Genomic DNA, 20,378 nt, shown 5'->3' with positions numbered 1-20,378 from the left:
AAGACTGCTAGCATTTTTTTTGACAGACAATTCAAGTTGCTAAGCAACCATCAAACATGGGAAAGATTTACCACATTAAATCCTGTGAGGTCAATATGACCATGCATGGTAGTTATAGGTGTAGTATAAATAATTATGTTTTCTTTGCCATTTGTGTAATTTATATTATAAGATATTATAAATGAAAAGGCAATTTTACTAAAAGTCAGGAACCAGCAGGATTGTACTATTTATTCTACAACATGTATTGAACATTTACATTTCAAAACTCTCAAAATGAGCCCAGGTCTAGGTCTTGACTCAGTCTCTGGACCTCTTAAAAGTCTTGGGCACAATCCCAATACTCCCCCTTACCCCTAGCCCTTGGCCCTCGAAACTGAGGTGTAAGGGCACGTCGTCTAGCATTATCGATATCTCCAAAGCAAGTAGTGTGATGCACCGATATCAAACAAAATTCGCTGCTAATGGAGTTTACTTAAATCTGTAGACATGCTAAGAGAAATGCGGGACTGGTGTGCAAATCAGCACTGTAACATTAGCGTAGCAAACTAGCAAATTTTAGAAACATTTCAAGTAGGAAAATGGTTGCAAATACATGTACAGTATGTATACCTATGTACAGGTATGTATTATTTATCAATTAATTAAGCCGAAATTTTATATTTATCTGACTCTTTGGATGATCTGGCCGCCATTGTTGCCGGTTGCGCAGTATTCACAAAGCCCTAGGTTTCAAGTAAGCTTCCAATCTTACTTGGCTTTAAGGGGTGTATACCCCTTTGTCTTTGCCCTACCCCTTGCTCAAAAAGAGTATTGGGACTCCACTAGGTCTCACGTGAATGTGCAAACGTAAGGGTTAGGGGTAAGGGGGAGTATTGAGATTCAGCCTTGGTCTTGTCTCTGTCTCGATACACATTATGGTCTTGGTCTCGGTTAAGGTGGTCTTGCCTACCAAACTGGTCATAACACCAATAAATGTGAAGGATAAGGCGTCTTCCCAATCTTTTCTAGTTCTTTCCTCCCCAGCTATCAGTGCATTAATTTCAATCAATGAGTAGGGCTGTCACAATTACTTATTTTTCTTGTGCGATATATTGCACCACAATGAATTGCGATAAACGATATTATTGCACACATTTAAATTGTAATTTTCAGTCAATTTTATGCCACTGATTACATAATGAACCCCCCCCCCCAGGCAAGTTTTCATGGCTGTTTGTGCGTCTATGTCGCTTCACTCCATCATCCCTTATTGTTTACAACGTTAAAAGGGCTACTTGGTTGGTGTTGCCTTTTCAGCTTGAGATATACACGGTGTGGCGTGAGAGCGTGTGAAATGGTTGAAATGCGTGTGTCTCACGGCCAATGGGTGAGAGTTGGCAGCCCTGTGTTTGTCAAAAGTTTGCAGCATATTTGTAAATGCTGTTTTTTTGACCATGTTTAATGGCTGCATCTCTTTGGCTATATAGCGAGTTACGGTATCCGTGCGTGTGCGCCATTTAGCATTGTCACGTTTATATTTGCATTGTCGGGAAAAGGCATCTGTAACAGAACTGTATGGAAGACCCCTTTCCAGCTCCAGTTGTTGTTCACTGGTTGAAAAACTGGGTGGGATAGACAGTTATGTATTGCTTGGTGAGATGTTAGGTTAGTTGCCTCTTTTTGTTTCCACTTGTTTTAAACAAAGTTGACAAAGCGGCTCGTTCATGTTGTTTTAATTTGTGACATGTATAACTGCATGCTCTTATGAGTCTTCCCTTTGGCACTTGTTTAGTTTTTTCGCAATGTACGCATATTTTGGCTGCTTGCAATGTTTGGGACTACCTCGTTGTTATGATCTGTGACCTATGCTCTTTTGTAAAGCTCTCTCTTGGAAGTCGCTTTGGATAAAAGCGTCTGCTAAATGCAAAAATGTAAACGTAATCTCATTTGACTTAAAGACAAAATGTTACCTGAGCTAAAAATTTGCGACTTTGAAACCAAGTCAATTTCTACTTGTTCTTCCTAACTAGCTGTAGATGTCACGAAACAGAACACTTTATAACACAGTAAGTTCACGCCTTATGTTCACCTGTCGGTGTCTGCTCTGTGTGTGGAGACGCTAGTCCCGCCTACGCTTTCGACACAGAAAGCAGACAAGATGACTGAGGCAGCGGGATCGACTAAAATGTTGGTGACATTCTTTCTAATGTAAAAATTAATATAATCATTATTTGTTTTATCAGTTGCAATATATCGCAGCAACAAAAATTATTGCGCTCATTTCCATGTACAGTGCGATAAGTCAATATATTGACTATTGCTACAGGCCTATCAATGAGTCCCACTGCTCATTCGCATCACAGTAAGTTAACACTAAATGTTAAGGCCAACAGTGCAAGAGTCTCATTTTTGATAGTGGAGTAGTCTAGGCCTATAGGCTATGGTTATTTAATAATCCCCCTCCAAAAATGTAAAAGAAAGTTGCAAAACAAATTAAACAATATTAGGCTATACGGCCTAATTTTGCATTAGTCAGTAGAAGACCCAATGTAAACCTTCCAACTATTCGTCTGGTCCAACCCTTACAGAAAGAAAATATATTTACCAATATATGATTTGAAATACATTTGAATATATTGTAATATATTATTTTCCATTGACCAATATATTATATATTAATATATATATAATATATTACTAATATATTATAAACTAATATATATGCATGTAATATATTGCAATATATTGCAGAATACAGCAATGATTGCCGTTTTCCATATATTGCAATATATGGAACATGAATATATAATATGTGGTTATATATCCCAAAATATAGGTTATTATGTATTAATAAATAACTACCATAATGTATACTGCTTTATATGGGAAAATGTATGGGTAATATATGTAAAGATATAGTGTCACATGTATGCTTCATATATGGTAGAATATATTCTAAATATAGGTAAAATTATATGGAAAGATATATTGTACAATGCATGGGTACATATATGAGAACATGCCCAAACAATGTACAGACATATGGTGATATTTACATTTAGCAGACGATCTTATCCAGAGTGACTTACAGTAAGTTACAGGAAGTACAGGGACATACCCAGAGGCAAGTAGGGTGAATTGCCTTGCCCAAGGACACAGCTTCATTTTATGCGCTTCCGGGAATCGAACCAGCAACCTTCTGATAAATAGCCTGATTCCCTAACCGCTTAGCCATCTAGAAGGTATTCTAATAAGGTTGTCAATGGCAGTATTTCAAATGGAATCCTGATTCAAACAGTATCACCTGCTAACTGAAAATGTGCCCCCAAAAACGTAAATATCGTAAGATTGACATTTATTTAAGGGGAAATGGCTAATTCAAAAGAAGTTTGCTGGAAGCGATCATTGTCAGTATATTATTCAAATATTTTTCCATATAATTTTACCTATATTTAAAATATATTACATATCTGTACATATATTTCATGTATATCTTTCCATATAATTAGGATTTCCCCGTCAGGAATAGGCTTTAAGATGATTTGAACATTTATTTCATGTATATCTTTCCATATAATTAGGATTCCCCCGTCAGGAATAGGCTTTAAGATGATTTACCCTGAAGTACCCTGCAAAGTTTCACCTTATTATGTGAAAATATGACTGAATTAGAATTGTTTGAGCTTGGACCAAATGTGACTATGATTGCCATAGGAGAAACGTCTTATTGGGGTGTGCTTGCCTTCGGCGAGCACAAACCATTGTTATCTCACATATATATTTATTATTATTAATAATGTTTATTTTCGCGCCCCTAAGGCTCAGTCAATATTTTGACTACATAGACAATGTCGATGTCAGAAGGTTCGTCTTGGTCACGATTGCGTTGGTTCTATTCGGATTTATGTTCCGTTGCACGGTGAGCTAACGGTGGCTAACTTGCTAGCCACAATCACTGACGCTACTGACGTCACGAAATATCGTGTGACTACTTCTAGCAGAACATTAGTTAAGCAGCTCGTTAACTTCTGGGAGATAGCTAGGCTAACTGCTTTACTGCAAGGGAGCTGCAGAAACGCCACAAACAAAGAGGCCAGGGTGATAACTATTTTCTCATTTCAATCTGTGATGTGAAACACAATTGTGAAATGTAATGTACAATATTAGCTGATATTATTAAGGAAGTAGGCCGACATCTACTTTCGGAAACGGTAGTCTACTATTTCACTGAAGCATTAGCATCATTACATTAGCCTCTGTTGCCCGGGCAGCACATACTACAGTGGTCTATGATGCATCTGTTTTCAATCGTTAAAATCAACATTCCTCACAAATTCATTTTCGTTGTAGGATTTATTATGACATTAGATAACAAGTAAACAATTTGTGGGTGAAATTATCATTACCTGAGGTTTCAAACCAGTGTAGCTCACTGCAACGCTGTACCCTATGCGACACACACTAGTCTAGTAGCTAACAAAAACATCTCCTCAGCTGTTTAGGAAGTCAAACGGCGACAGAACATGTTCGGCACTACCCTTACTTAAATCAAGTCTTTCAATAGGTGAAACTGTCTGACTAGTGACTACTAACTTTTTGCGAACTTCAACTCCCTCCCCCGGACGAGCTTTCGCAAGCTTCACTCCCCCCAAAGGCGAGTTTACACGGCTGTTTGCGCGTCAATGTTGCTTCACTCTGAACCTGAGTGTCGTCTGTTATTGTTTACAACATTAGCTTGGCGACTTGTTTGGCATTGCCTTTTCAGCGTGAGATATACAAGGCGTGGCGTGAGAGCGTGAGAAATGGTTGAAATGTGTGTCAGATGGCAAAACAGTGAGAGTTGGCAGCTCTGGGATTATGAGTGAAAAATACCACCCCCAAAAATTCCCAACCATTGGATTTTGTTGAGAAAGCGATTTGAGTGGAACTGCAATCTCGGATTTTTGATTTAGGTCGTCAAAGTCTTTGTAATTTGAACAAGTGCGGGTTGCCCGTGAGACTGCCCAGTCTTTTAGGCAGCAGCCATGCTAGAAAGAGTCTTAGTTGTATTTTCATAATTTTATAGTTCAACTGAAAGAGAGAAATGTTATGACGATATGACTATTGTGAAAACAGCCAGGTGGTGAGATTTTAATGTAGGTTGCTGTAAAAACTTTGATTTGTTTGCTACGTGAGAGCCCTGTCAGCCTCTATGGACGATTGCAGCAGCTGTTGTCGATCTGCGTCTGATGAGTATTTTAGTACTCGGGTCAATTCTAGATCAAAGGGGGGGCAGTGTTTTAAAGATATGGCAATTGTGAAGACAGCCAGCGGGTCAGCATATTTTTGTGATGTGTAAACCTTTTTTAGTGAGACAGTTTTGTTTTGACTTCTGCCTCAGAGTCAGACTCTGCTCGCCCACTGGCAGTGTACTGTACTGTCTTCAATGCCACAGCTATGGCTAAACTTTATTATGTCAAAAGAAGTGGTGGGCATAGATTAATTTTTTAAATCTAGATTAATCTCACTGTAATCTTGGCGTTAATCTAGATTAAAATGGCTCATTTGAATTCTGCCAAAGGCATTCAGAATATGTGTGCTACCCAAATAATTACTAAAAGTAAGTCTTTAAGAACGGGTTTCTCAAACCAGGTGGCGCATTAGAGCAGGGGCTCATCTCCTGTTTCCAAAATGCATCACAAACTGCTTGAGAAAGCTGTTCTACTATGATAATTGGCGATTAAAAAAAATTATGTTCAATAAGATGTACTTATGTTTATTAACTGTTTATTTGTTGGAATGCTTGTCTTCTATTCTTACAACCTTAGTCTTGTCAAGGTTTCCATCGGGAACCTTCTTAAAAATACAATTTCCCTGATGCAAACCAGGCAGCTTCATTGCTGCATCCATGTAAGCACGTCACGTTTGATGTGATAATGATTTAGGTCGTGAAAGTCTTTGTAATTTGAGCGAGTGCGGGTCGCCTGTGAGACCGCCTAGTCTTTAGGCAGCAGCCATGCTAGAAAGCGTCTCATAGTAGTATTTTCGTAATTTAATAGTTCAATTTTACACGAAAAACCAGAAAGAGGGAAATGTTATGACGATATGACTATCGTGAAGACAGCCAGGTGGTGAGATTTTAATGTAGGTTGCTGTAAAAACGTTGATTTGTTTGCTGCATGAGAGCCCCGTCAGCCTTTGATTGCGGCAGCAACAACAGTGTTGTCAACGACTGAACGAGTGTCCGATCTGCGTCTGATGAGTATGTTCTTAATTTCGTACCAGGGTCAATTCTACATCAAAAGGGAGAGCAGTGTTTTAAAGATATGGCGAATGCGAAGACCGCCAGCGAGTCAGCATATTTTTGTGATTTGTGTAAAACTTGAAATTTGAGTGAGACCATGTTTTGTTTTTTCGTTAGCCTCATAGTGACAGACTCGGCTGGCCCACTGGTAGTGTGTAGTAGTAGGCTACAGACAGTACTGTCTACAATGCCACAGCTATGGCTAAACTTTATTATGTCAAAAGAAACATTCTAATTTCCGGCTCTTTCAAACAATCAGTGAAGTGTGGCTAGCAATAGCAGCTAGCTTGCCTCTAGCAAACTGCTTTTGAATTATCCATGTCCCCCTAAATTAATATCAAACTTATTTACGTTTTGGGGGGCTAATTGTGCAATATGAGTAGGCTAAATGCTTGAAAATATCACTAGAAGGGAAAACGGACCCACCTGCAACCGACGCAAACAAGCACACCCTACAATTTCCCCAGAAATTGTACCCTCTCTAGTTTGTCATAATAACCGAATTAATGCGGCCACCATTTTGAATTCATTGAAAAACTTTTTTTCTCTACTCCTCCTAAACATGTTGTCCAATCTTCACCAGATTTGGCAGAGATTATCTTCAAACCGAGCCTCACAAAAGTGATCACATGTTTTTTAGATTTTCCAAACCTAACCGGTACAGGCAATCAAAATGTGCCGTTAAGCCAGCAAACAGGAAGTTGGGTCGTATCTCAGCAAATCTTTGATGGATTCATACCAAACTTGCTGCGTGTACTCGTTACTCTCTTCTGAGGATGTTTAAAATGTTTTCTGGGTCATTTGAATGCTTGGCCACCTCATTGCTGCTTGCAGTTATATTTGGATTTGGTGAGATTTGGTATCCCATTGGTAAATCTGCAGCATGGATTTTTCTATTGACATGGAAGAATTCAAGTGGCACTGTGTAGATCTGAATAGTCAAGGGATATGGTTTAAATACAATTTATTTAGATTATACATTATTAAATTACAAATTATTAAACAAAGCTTTGCTGATCAGTCTCAATGAAGGAGGTTCTATCCACACAGGTCGTTAGTAAGAGTGATAAAGACATGAGGAAAGGCTCCCTTATATGAACAGATACCAGATGTTAATAATCAATCAAAACAGCGGTCACCATAATTGGTCAGCACTGGTCAGTGACAGTTTAGGATAATAAAACCCACCAGGCCAGTGTCCCATGTTGATGCAGTTTCTAGTTTCTACAAACAGGATGCCTGGCTTGGCCATCTCCTTGGCCAAAAGATCAGGTCAGCTCTGCCCAAGCCCCAAACCTAACTAAGACCCTCTGGATCTTAGTTAGGCATTTTAAAACAACACCATAAATACCTTAAGACAATCTGAGTGTCCCTTCTACAGAGTAAACCACATCAGAGAACCTCAGTTTCTGTCTATAATAAAGGAACTTACTTTTTACCGCTTAAAGAAACATAGATATTGTAACTATGTCGAAAATTGCCATTACACTCTACAGTGACAATTTGTGAAGAATATACATTTTTCAATGGTTTGCAATGTCGTAGAGGAATCCGCCATATTTAGGATTCCTTTGTGAGGAGGAAACCTATTGTTATTGTTTTATTATTAGTGTTCCCCCGGTTTTAGTTAACTCTAAAATAATGCTTTACACATCCGCCGGTCAAAAAGTGATACTCTGATTCAATCTCAAGTTCATATGAAGACTGTGGAGAATGTTTAGTACACAAATCTGAGAAAAAGTTGACTGTAAGATGAAAAATAGATTTATTGTGAGTATTTGAAATATGCATGCTTGGGTAATTGCTAGGGCTTTTTCCAAAAATCGTCTTTCCCTCTGCTCCTCAGCTTGTGCTCCAAATTCTCACACACACATTCTGTTCCCTTGACACATGTGCGAGCTTGGTGAGACGCACACACATCCAAGCTTTTCTGGAAAGGGTGGGCTGACCATGCCGCCACCCAGACCCCTTGGTTTTATAGCATAGGCCAGGGGTCTGCAATCTTCTCTATCAAAAGAGACATGAAATGAGATATGAAAATAACATTAGCCTATAGCCTACATGTAGGTAATATATATAAAAGAACTATAATTTGTTGCATTTATTAAATTATAGAACTACACAAAGAAAAAGGGTTACATTTATTGCTGGTTTTACAATTTCCCCAGAAATTGTACCCTCTCTAGTTGTCACAGTTGATCTATTTTGATGGAAAAAGCTGAAGGGAGCCACTGCAGAGGGGTGAAAGAGCCGCATACGGCTCGCCGACCCCTGGCATAGGCCCTTGTGGACCTTGGCATAATTGCATTTTCGATTTTGCATGCAATGATAAAAAGTTGTCCACAATGGCCCACCTTTGCCCATAGGTGCCGCTACAGGCCACGCCCCAATTGTCAATTTTCAAAGTGATGGCATTTCCACCCCATAAGTCTTGCTATACATGCTCATTTCAGATGCTTCGAGTCAGATGGCTAAGTGTTTAGGAAATAGGGCTACTAATCAAAAGGTTAAATGGCCATGCCAAATTACATTGTGTCCTTGGGCAAGGCACTTCACCCTACTTGCCTCGGGGGAATGTCGCTCTGGATAAGAGCGTCTGCTAAATGACTAAATGTAAATGTATTTATAAGGGGAAACCATACAGTGGTGACCCATACAGTCCGCCATGTACGGTGAACATTTTGAAAAACGTAAAAATATATTCTTATGAACCATGACTCCAATTGACTTAAAATGTGGTATTTATGTTGTGGAGGACACATGTACACATATGTAGTTATGCTAAATTGAGACCACAATAGCTAGGGAAACTAGAGAGGGTACAATTTCTGGGGAAATTGTAGGGTGTGCTGACTTGTGTCGGTTGCAGTTGGGTCCGTCCCCTAACTAGCACCACACAAGCTTGAGTTTAAATACATTATTTAATGTGACATTACTTACTGCACATGCAAGTCTTGATTTGCTTAAATGTACATGTGCTGCTAGTACACCACGACACAATACGATACTCGCTGTGCAACAGCACATCCAAGCACGTTGTATCCATGCGTCATTCCTAACGTGTGCTGACATTGTGACGTTGGCTAGCACTGAGTTCCCTTCGTTGACACAAGGCACTTTTTCCCACACAAACTTAATTTCAGCCTAAACCGTGCAACGGAACGTAAATAAAAATACAAGCAACTCGCTACCAAGACGAAACTTTTCACACCGATGTTGTCTTTGCCGTCCACATATTGACGGATCCTTAGGGGGGCAAAAATAAATACTAATAATTATGTGAGAGAACAATGGTTGTGCTCGCCGAAGGAGTGAGCACAATCAATAAGAGTGAATGGAATTAGGAGGGCGGCTTTGTCAACATGCACATGTTGTTTGTGTATAATTTGAACATGAATGTGTACAAAACAGTTAGTTCCAACCAAGTAGCTATATCACCAGTTACACTCGTAAGAACATGGTTCAGGGCTCTACAGTGCGAGCATTTCACTCGCATTTGCGCCTAATAATATGTGCCAAATTGAAAAATAATTTACGAGCACAGTGCGCGAGTGACGGGCTGTTGTCAAAACACGGAACAACAGTACGATGAAGTGAAGCACCATTGATTTCACATGGAAAGCAAGTGACGGAGTCGCAACTCCACAATGTGAACATAGCATAATGGCGCGCGAGCGACGATTCGCAACCAATGGGCCAGAGACATAAAAAAAAAGAGTTACAACACTCTTTGATCTCGCCGATACCCGATCACTTGGTTCAAGTAGATCGCAAAAAAAAACACTGCTGGCAACCGGTTTGGTTTTCAACGGCACAGACAGTAGCAGCATCTCGATTTACTGACCGGTATATTAACACATAAAGAAACACATAAAGATGGCCGGGTTTCCCAGATTCGTTAAGAAGCTTTGAGCGTTAAGAGCTTCTTAACGAATCTGAGAAACCCGACCAATATTAATTGGTTAATGGTGTGTTGTATTATGTAGGCCTATATCACTATACTGTCTGATACTTTATTAACATTTATGTATTACATTAACTTATAACACTACGCAGTAATATTGTCAAGCAGAGCTAGAAATGGCTATGCTAGCTACCATACTGTAGCTCACACCAGCTCAATTTAAGACAAGAAAGGAGTTTGGTAAATAGAACAGAATATACAAGGCAACCAATTGCATTCAATAAAACATTTTATTATGCAATATGTCCAGTGAGGGTGTCGTTTGTTTTTAGTGAGTGGCAATCCTAGCTAGCAAGGATTCCAAAATTGTCCAGGATTTTGCCTCGTCGTAAATTTGTGTTTCTCTGGGTCTTTCACAAACTATTACACCAGTCATGTTCAGTGTTACGAAGCAAGTTAGCTGGTAAATTGATCAAATTACTGCACTATTTTAAAACTTTTCAAAATCAGCTAACTTGATTCGTAACACTGAACATGAATGGGGTTGAATGTTTGGGACTATAGGTCGCAAATGACACGCGTTACTTCTGCCTTCTTCGATTAGACCACAACGGAAGTCTATGGAAGTGTCCCAACTCTCTTTTTATATGGCTCTGGGTCTACCTAGCTTTGACTACCAAGCCTTTTAATCCATGGCGTGCTTACATTGTCTATAATGTCCCAGTATTAAAATATTAACTATAACTATATATTCTTAAACTATTTGTTCTAGTTGTATCAGAGTGAAAGTTGCTAGTTGTCTAGCATTAACTGTTAAGTCAGTGGCGTTGTTAGACATAAAACTGTACTGGGGCACAGGCCCCGTATTCATATCCCTTCTTCCAAGCTTGTTGCTCACAATGCACTATTAAGGTATAGAAACTTCCCTTGCTTAACCCACTATATAACTGTTCAGGGACGCAAGTTTGATATCAGCTTTGGCAGGGACATCTGTAGTTAATGCAAGCTTTGTGTTTTCAGTTTGTTAAAACTCAAGCTTTAGATTTTACTGGGGCACAGCAGATTTATACTGATTTATAATGCCCCTGTAAAAAGGGTCTAACGACGCCCCTGTGTTAAGTTATGTTTAATAAACAAATACAATAAAAAAACACTGTGCTCCTAAATTTCTTTGTGTGCTCCTACATTTTTTCATTTACTCCTCATTTTCATGTACTCCTTGGTGAAAACATTAGCGTAGAGCCCTGTGGTTGCAAATAAATATGAACAGGACTGTGTAGAAAACAAAACAAGACTGTCATATTTTTTAAATCAATTATTTAAGCCGAAAATATTACATTTATGGTACTCTCTTGATGATCTGTCCGCTATTGTTGCAGGTAGCGCAGTATTCACATACCCCTACCCTTACGGAGAGAAAATATATTTACCAATATATGATTTGAAATACATTTTAATATATTGTAATATTATTTTCCATTACATTGACCAATATATTACATATGGAAATACATGGGATAATATATTGATGATAAATATATTACTAATATATTATAAACTACAATATATATATATATTCATGTAATATATTGCAATATATTGCAGAATACAGCAATGATTGCCGTTTTACATACATTGCAATACATGGAACATTAATATATAATATGTGGTTATAAATCCCAAAATATATGCAATTATGTATTCATAAATAACCACCATAATGTATGCCGCTTTATATGGGAAAATGCATGGGTAATATATGTAAAGATATAGTGTCACATGTATGCTTCATATATGGTAGAATATTTTAAATTGTATGGAAAGATATATTGTACAATGCATGTGTACATATATGAGAACATGACCATACAATGTACAGACATTTATGGTGATATTTATATTTAGTCATTTAGCAGACGATCTTATCCAGAGTGACTTACAGTAAGTTACAGTAAGTACAGGGACATACCCCGAGGCAAGTAGGGTGAATTGCCTTGCCCAAGGACACAGCTTCCACAGATTTTTGCACTTCCGGGAATCAAACCGGCAACTTTCTGATTAATAGCCTGATTCCCTAACCGCTCAGCCATCTAGAAGGTATTCTAATAGGTCGTTAACGGCAGTATTTCAAATGGATTCCCGATTCAAACAGTACCACCTGCTAACTGAAAATGTGCCCCCAAAAACGTAAATACCGTAAGATTGACATTTATTTAGGGGGAAATGGCTCATTCAAAAGAAGTTTGCTGGAAGCGATCATTGTCAGTATATATTTCAAATATTTTTCCATATAATTGTACCCATACTTAAAATATATTCCACAATATATTGAACACATATCTGTACATATATTTCATGCCTATCTTTCCATATAATTAGGATTCCCCCGTCAGGAATAGGCTTTACATTTTACATTTATTCATTTAGCAGACGCTCTTATCCAGAGCGACTTAAAGTAAGTACAGGGACATTCCCCCGAGGCAAGAAGGGTGAAGTGCCTTACCCAAGGACACAACGTCATTTGTCTCGGCCGGGAATCGAACTGGCGACCTTCAGATTACTAGCCGGCTTCCCTAACCGCTCAGCCACCTGACGCCCAGCTTTAAGGTGACTTCCCCCTGAAGTACCCTGCAAAGTTTCCCCTTAATATGTGAAGATATGATTGAATTAGAGCTGTTTGAGCTTGGACCAAATGTGACTATGATTGCCATAGAAGAAATGTCTTGTTTTATCATTCAGTAACTGAACACTGCAAAGTCTAGATCTTGGAATGGCTCAATTGGATGAGAGGTTGTGCTGGTAAACGAAGGGGTTCCAGGTTCATCTCCAGACAGGAATTCCCTATTGCTGCTTACAGCTATATTTTTTACATATAATTCAAATATATTCTACCATATATTAAACATAGGTGTGACACTATATCTTTACATATATTACCAATACATTTTCCCATATAAATCGGAATACATTATGGTGGTATTTATAGATATAAAATTGCATATATTTTGGGATATATTAACACACATGTTATATATTCATGTTGAATATGTTGCAATATATGCTTATAGACTTGTTGCTCTTGTTGGTCAGTGGCAACTGATTTAAACTGTTGTATTCGCTGCAAAATATTCTAATTTAGTTAATCTTATTTATATTTTTACTGCTGCTGCTTTTTTCTACAGGTACACTTGCACTTGGAGATTCATGTTGTTTAAATTGTAACTTGCTTAACTACATGCTCTTATGGTTCTTCCCTTTGGCACTTATTTTTTGGTTGTTCACAATGTGTGCTTTTTGTTTTGGCTACCAGCAATGCTTTGGGGCTATCTTGTTGTTATTATCAGTGACCTATGCACTTTGTAAAGCTCTCTCTTGGAAGTCGCTTTGGATAAAAGCATCTGCTAAATGAATAAATGTAAATATATGGAAAACGGCAATCATTGCTGTTTTCTGCAATATATTGCAATATAATACATGAATATATTTATAGTTTATAATTAGTGCTGTCAAACGATTAAAATATTTAATCGCATTAATGTCATAGTTAACTCGCGATTAATCACAATTAATCGCACATTTGTATCTATTCTAAATGTCCCTTGATTTCTTTTTGTCCCATTCTTTTTTTCAAATTTTAATGCTCTTATCACCATGGAAAAGTGGTTTGGATTGCTTCGAGCAAATTTTTTTAAAATTGAAAACAACATTGCAATCGCCTGGCTTTGACGAGGGGGCGGAGAATTTGCATGAATCGCATCAGCTGTGTGCTTGGCCATCAAGTGGTATTTCAGACTGGACGTGCTGCGATGATAGCTCAGTTTACAACAACAAAACACACAGATCACTTTGGTGTTGTCAATGGAACCATTTGGCAACTTTTTAAAAGTAAACTTTCCATTCAGAATCTTATTGGCATCCATTTCGGCGTCTCGCGCTCGCCATCCACTCAAAACGTAACGTTAACCTACTATCAGAGAATGTCTAATATCCGTAAACGGGCTCTGCTACAACTCTTTTGCCGGCTCGCAAGCTAAACAAGTGTGTGTGGCGTGCCTGTTGTTTTGTTTCCGGTCTAGCTAGATCCGGTGTGGTGTTGTAGTTTTTCTAACGTTGGCAGTTGTTGCAACAGCATGTGAAAAAAACTACAAAGTTTGCTAGGCAAAAAGAGCGTTAATCGTGCGATAAAAAAATAGACGCCGTTAATTTGGGTTTGCGTTAACGCCGTCAGTAACGCGTTAAACTGACAGCACTATTTATAACATATTAGTAATATATTTATCATCAATATATTATCCCATGTAACTCTGTACTATATAAATATTAAATCCCATATATGGACATATATTGCCTAACGTATCACATGATATTTTCCAATATACTGAAATATATTTTCCTTCTGTAAGGGTAGGTTTCAAGTAAGTTCCCGAGCTAACTTGGTTTTAAGGGGTGTATACCCCTTCGTCTTAGCCCTACCCCTAGATAAAAAAGGGTATTGGGACACCACTTACTCTCAAGGGAACGCTCAAAACTAAGGGGTAGGGGGAAGACAGAGTATTGGGATTCGGCCTAAGTAAGGTGCTGAAGGCTCTGTGGGGCGGTTTACCCTGGAGAATGGGTGAAGCGTCTTATATTGTCTTCAGGTATTTATGACCTGGGGGAGAAGTTTTAGGAAGGGTCAATTGATGCAGCTGCTCTGAACCTTTGGCTAAAGAGACCTGTGTCCTGTTTGTGTTAATTCTGGTTTGGAGATTACCATATGTTATCTTTACAATCACCTCATTTAGAGAAGGATGCAACATCAAATAACTTTAGGACACCAGGCCTGAGACTATTGTTTAAAATGTCACTGAAATAGTGTTAGCCAGTCACAGGGACCGCTACAATGATAGAAGACCATATGTTATACATTTATATTAGACAGTGTGTATGTGATTTTCTTTACCACTCTTCCGAACGACCTGTAGCCTGTCCTTCGTTATGACGGGTCTCGAGTACTCTGTTATGTTTTGTGCAAACTAAATAAATGGTATTGAACCGCCATCTTGACTATTCAAACTACCGAGCACCGTCAGAATTTTCCCCCACAAGCCCCGATATGAAAAACGAAAAAATGAGCTATTTGCGTGATCAGTCACGAAATATAACTGTGCAGTGCTACCTCTGCTTCCCCCAGCAACATCCTTTCAGTGTCCAAAGACTCCACCTCCAACCTGAAGAAGCATCTTAAAGTGAGTTTAATTTTTTTATTAGCCAGGGGTAGTCGTCTGCTGTAGTTTTACTGATCACCTTGCCATTTTATAGTTGTAGTTGACGTGTGACTTTACATTATCCTATGTGCCCTTACAGAAAGAAAATATATTGCAGTATATTGGAAAATATCATGTGATATATTAGGCAATATATGTCCATATATGGGATTTAATATTTATATTTTACGGAAATACATGGGATAATATATTGATAATAAATATATTACTAATATATTAAACTATAATATATATATATTCATGTAATATATTGCAATATATTGTAGAATACAGCAATGATTGCCGTATTCCATATATTGCAACATATTCAACATGAATGTATAATATGTGTTTATATATTCCAAAATATATGCAATTTTATATCTATAAATACCACCATAATGTATTCCAAATTATATGGGAAAATGTATTGGTAATATATGTAAAAATATAGTGTCACATGCATGTTTAATATATGGTAGAATACATTTGAATTATATGTAAAAAAAATATAGCTGCAAGCAGCAATGGCAAATTCCTCCTTCAAAATGGCAAAATATTGTAAAATTTTCATAATAGATAGTTACACTGGGATTACCCAGAAAACTAGAAACTGTTTTGTAAAAAATACATGAAAATGCCTATGTTTCAGTGTTCAGTTACTGAATAATGAAATAAGATGTGTCTCCTATGGCAATCATAGTCACATTTGATCCAAGCTCAAACAGCTCTAATTCAGTCATATTTTCACATATTAAGGTGAAACTTTGCAGGGTACTTCAGGGGGAAGTCACCTTAAAGCCTATTCTTGACGGGGGAATCCCAATTATATGGAAATATATACATGAAATATATGTACAGATGTGTTCAATATATTGTGGAATGTATTTTAAATATGGGTAAAATGATATGGAAAAATATTTGAAATATATACTGACAATGATCACTTCCAGCAAACTTCTTTTGAATGAGCCATTTCCCCCTAAATAAATGTCAATCTTACGGTATTTACGTTTTTGGGGGCACATTTTCAGTTAGCAGGTGGTACTGTTTGAATCAGGATTCCATTTGAAATATTGCCGTTGACAATATTGTTAGAATACCTTCTAGATGGCGGAGCGGTTAGGGAATCAGGCTATTAATCAGAAAGTTGCCGGTTTGATTCCCGGAAGCGCAAAAATGAAGCTGTGTCCTTGGGCAAAGCAATTCACCCTACTTGCCTCGGGGTATGTCCCTGTACTTACTGTAAGTCACTCTGGATAAGATCGTCTGCTAAATGACAAAAATGTAAATATCACCATATATGTCTGTATGGGCATGTTCTCATATATGTACACATGCATTGTACAATATATATTTCCATATAATTTTACATGTATTTAAAATATATGCTACCATATATGAAGCATACATAATACTATATATTTACATATATTACCCATACATTTTCCCATATAAAATGGCATACATTATGGTGGTTATTTATGAATACATAATTGCATAGATTTTGGGATATATAACCACATATTATATATTCATGTTCCATATATTGCAATATATGGAAAACGGCAATCATTGCTGTATTCAGCAATATATTGCAATATATTACATTAATATATATTAAAGTTTATAATATATTACAATATATTCAAATGTATTTCAAATCATATATTGGTTAATATATTTTCTTTCCGTAAGGGTGCTGATTTACTAACCCCAGAGCAGTTGAAAGACTGATTAGCCCTGTTTGACAACTAGCTAACGTTATCTAAAATTAGCTTGTGGTAGCTTAGACTTTTTGTAGTATGCAGTTCAATGTGCAGTTAGTTACATTTAGCCTACTGCTTACTGTCTTCAGTTAGGCTAATGTGTTATGTTTCCTTACATGCCTACATGCTTACAAGTCCTCCTGTGTATGAAATATGTAAGCCATGATGTGATGACAACATGGTATGTTGTCACACACCACAATAGGCCTGTTTAGTAAGCAGGAATTGATGGCCGTATTCCTACACCTCTAAAATTCAATTCAATGTGGAAGTAATCCAAGTATTCAGAATATGTTACAAGTTAAATTTTTGGGAATGTATTCTGTAACGAAATATGGTTTGAAAGTATCCTTCCCAACACTGTCCATTGTGTGATCACTCTGACCTGTGTAAAGGTTATATACGTCTGCTCCATTTGACTGTCCTCGTCGCTTTGTCGTGGTTTGTGTGAGTATTCTCTCAGTGTTCCTCTTTTTGAGAATAAATACTTGAGTTTTTGCCTGCCTTGCCTCTCCCTGCTATTGGTTCAATCCCCTTCAACCCCACCCTGAGAACTTGTCCGCCATTTTTGTTTTACCTTTTAAAAACTTTGACTTACCTCTAGGGAGGCTAACGGTTCCATGGAGAAGAATTTGGCAGTCCAAAGTTCGAAGTTGAGGCCAAAACAGTTGAAGAAAGCCCAGATGAAGACTACCTGGCAAGGTCCTAGCCACATGATGGTGACACCAAATGTGCATACTGTTGCAATGAACTCATCCAAAACATTATCATGCTTCCCTCCCAGGTAGTCGTACACATATCTGAAGAGAGATAGAGACAGAAGAGGTCCAGGATTGTTACAGCGATTCATTGATTTGATTCAATGCGTAGACAAGTAGAGTTAGGAGGATTCTGCATTTAAGCTCATCATAAAAACAAGTTGTTTTTTTTGAAGAGAAACAACATATTTTCAATTACATGCCAGATGATAGGGATGCATTTGAAGCCCAATACATTATTCAGATGAACACATGGAACGCATTAGAAACAGATGTTAACCAAGATGGTAGGCCAATAAAAAATGAATAATCTTAGCCATTTTGCTGGGCTGGAACAGAATCAGTCGAGACCAGCTTATTCCAATGATCATTTGATATACTTTCAAAGTGAAGCTGCACATGCCCATTTTAGCCTTAGCCTGCCCATTCCTATTTTCAAGAAGTTGTGGAAGAAGGATTTTCTCACAGATAATCACTTTTGGGGTAGATATAATGCTTTAAGTGACATTTTGACATGCCTAATTATGTGCATGTAAGAGGCTTGATCTGAAGATCACGTGTGCAAAAATAAGGGATAAGTAATGAATTTCAGAATTTTGGGTCAAATGGGATGCAAATGGCATTCCTTTGAAAATGGGAAAATTAGGGGGTGGCCTGTAGCACCACCTTCTGTCTTAAGTGGCCCATGTTTGGTATGGTAGTTACCAATGCTCTGCAGTTTCAACATGCCAAATTTCACAACTTTTGGTAACCCTTCCTTTTATAGTCCCTTAAGTACTAGGTATTTACGTGGAAAATAAAGGGTATGTTTTGTGTATTATTGAGTATTACCAATTGGTACCAAGGTGGTAAATACAGAGATAATGGGTAAATAAATGTATTATAGAATTAACTAAATACTAACGTGCTAGTTATTACTGGGTAATTTTCCCTGGTAATAATTCGGTAAAGACAGAAAACAAAACTTGGTATTTACCTGAAAACATAAATATTACTAACTACTTACTAACCGAGAGTGAGGTCATGCCGGGAAATACCAAACTGGAACGGGGTTGGAACGTATCGATCGAGCGATAGCGAGGATACTGCAAAGCCGAGGTTTAATATTTCCCGTCATGACCGAACGTTCGAGGTTAGTAAGTAGCTCATTATACAGCATTTTTAGCTTCTTTTCATTTTATGAATAAATGGTACCTCTAGGCTAATTGTAGCTAGAGTTAGCTCTCAAGTCTTCTCACGGTGTGTTTCATGTATTGCCTAGCAACTCATTACTTTTGATAAAAGGCGGACAACATGGTTCTGCTAAAATGGCTTTAATTTCAACACAAAATAACGACACAAGTGATTCAAAGAGTCTAGTCCTCATCCTCACTTTCGATGACAAATCTTTTCAGCATCATCTGGGTAGTAAAATTCAGCAGCTGACTCGTCGATATTGCTCATTTTGAAGCTGACGTCAGAGGGCAATACGGATCCGTATTGACCGGCGAGGGGGGCAATACGCGGCTGGCATGACTACCCATTAGCCATCAGAAAGCTTGTACCGTCGTTGCCATATAATAATTAATATTTAAATACCGCTGATAGTAATTTGGTAACTACAGGAGATACATAAGTTAAATTATAATGTGTTTTTGGGTAAATACTACTGCTACTAAGTAGGTAAAGACGGCCAAGCTCCAGCAGAATTACTAAGAAAAAGCTCTACTGTTACCCTGCAGTAACCTAAGGTCTATGTTGGTAACAGTCCACGTCTAGTTAGAATATAAGATGGTACTTTCCAATAAAAGACCTTTTCAGATACATTTATCGATGAATGCCATACTCATTTACTTGGCTGGTAACAACCTCCGCGGGAAGAGTTTTCCTCTACTATCATGGTCAATTTTCTTGGATACTGGGTAAGTTCTTGCGCATGTTTGGACTATTTACTCAGTAAGTAAGCTAAAACTGTACTGTAAAAGGAAGCTGTGTTTGTTTCTGTGATGTCACCAGGCTCTTACCATATCATTGTCAACTGTTCCCTTTTCCATGCCTAAACACAAACTTGGATTATGTTACTAAGGAAAACATGACAATTCATTCACTCTGTAAATTGTAACATTATTTTAAATTAAAGCATTGTTTCCATGGCATAACATGAACAAATACAAAGGTTAAATCTATACAAACCTCCATATAAATCTCAAAACTCAATTCAAATAACTTTGTACCATAGAACACGTCAGGGAGTTTGGCCCCTATGGTTTGTCTTTCTACAGCTTCTGTAACATAAAACATAGTCTACAAATATCTAAGATTCTACCTATTGAAGTAATATGTTAGAATACAGAATAATCGATTGGCTCTGAGTGTATCCTGTGTGGTAGCCAAGGATGCTGTGGTCGTGTTGGTTCTTTAGAAGTGGTTGCACACACTGGGCATCGTTTTTTCCTT

At 37.8% G+C, this 20,378-nt stretch overlaps 1 protein-coding gene across 2 annotated transcripts in view; it reads right to left on the bottom strand.

Moving 5' to 3' along the window:
* The window catches only part of hhatlb (hedgehog acyltransferase like, b), a 93,368-nt gene that overhangs the window by 16,077 nt on the left and 56,913 nt on the right, over positions 1-20,378 (bottom strand). For both annotated transcript variants that reach the window (XM_084702599.1, XM_084702600.1), the window contains one exon: positions 17,783-17,984. In XM_084702599.1, the coding sequence (XP_084558725.1) occupies positions 17,783-17,984 (202 nt within the window). The remainder of the gene's footprint in view (positions 1-17,782; positions 17,985-20,378) is intronic.

The sequence above is a fragment of the Hypomesus nipponensis genome, chromosome 8 (genome assembly GCF_054491055.1).
Source record: "Hypomesus nipponensis isolate SF chromosome 8, ASM5449105v1, whole genome shotgun sequence".
NCBI lineage: Eukaryota > Metazoa > Chordata > Actinopteri > Osmeriformes > Osmeridae > Hypomesus > Hypomesus nipponensis.
The sequence above is the reverse complement of the archived record's forward strand: the minus strand, read 5'-3'. Positions and strand labels throughout refer to the sequence as shown.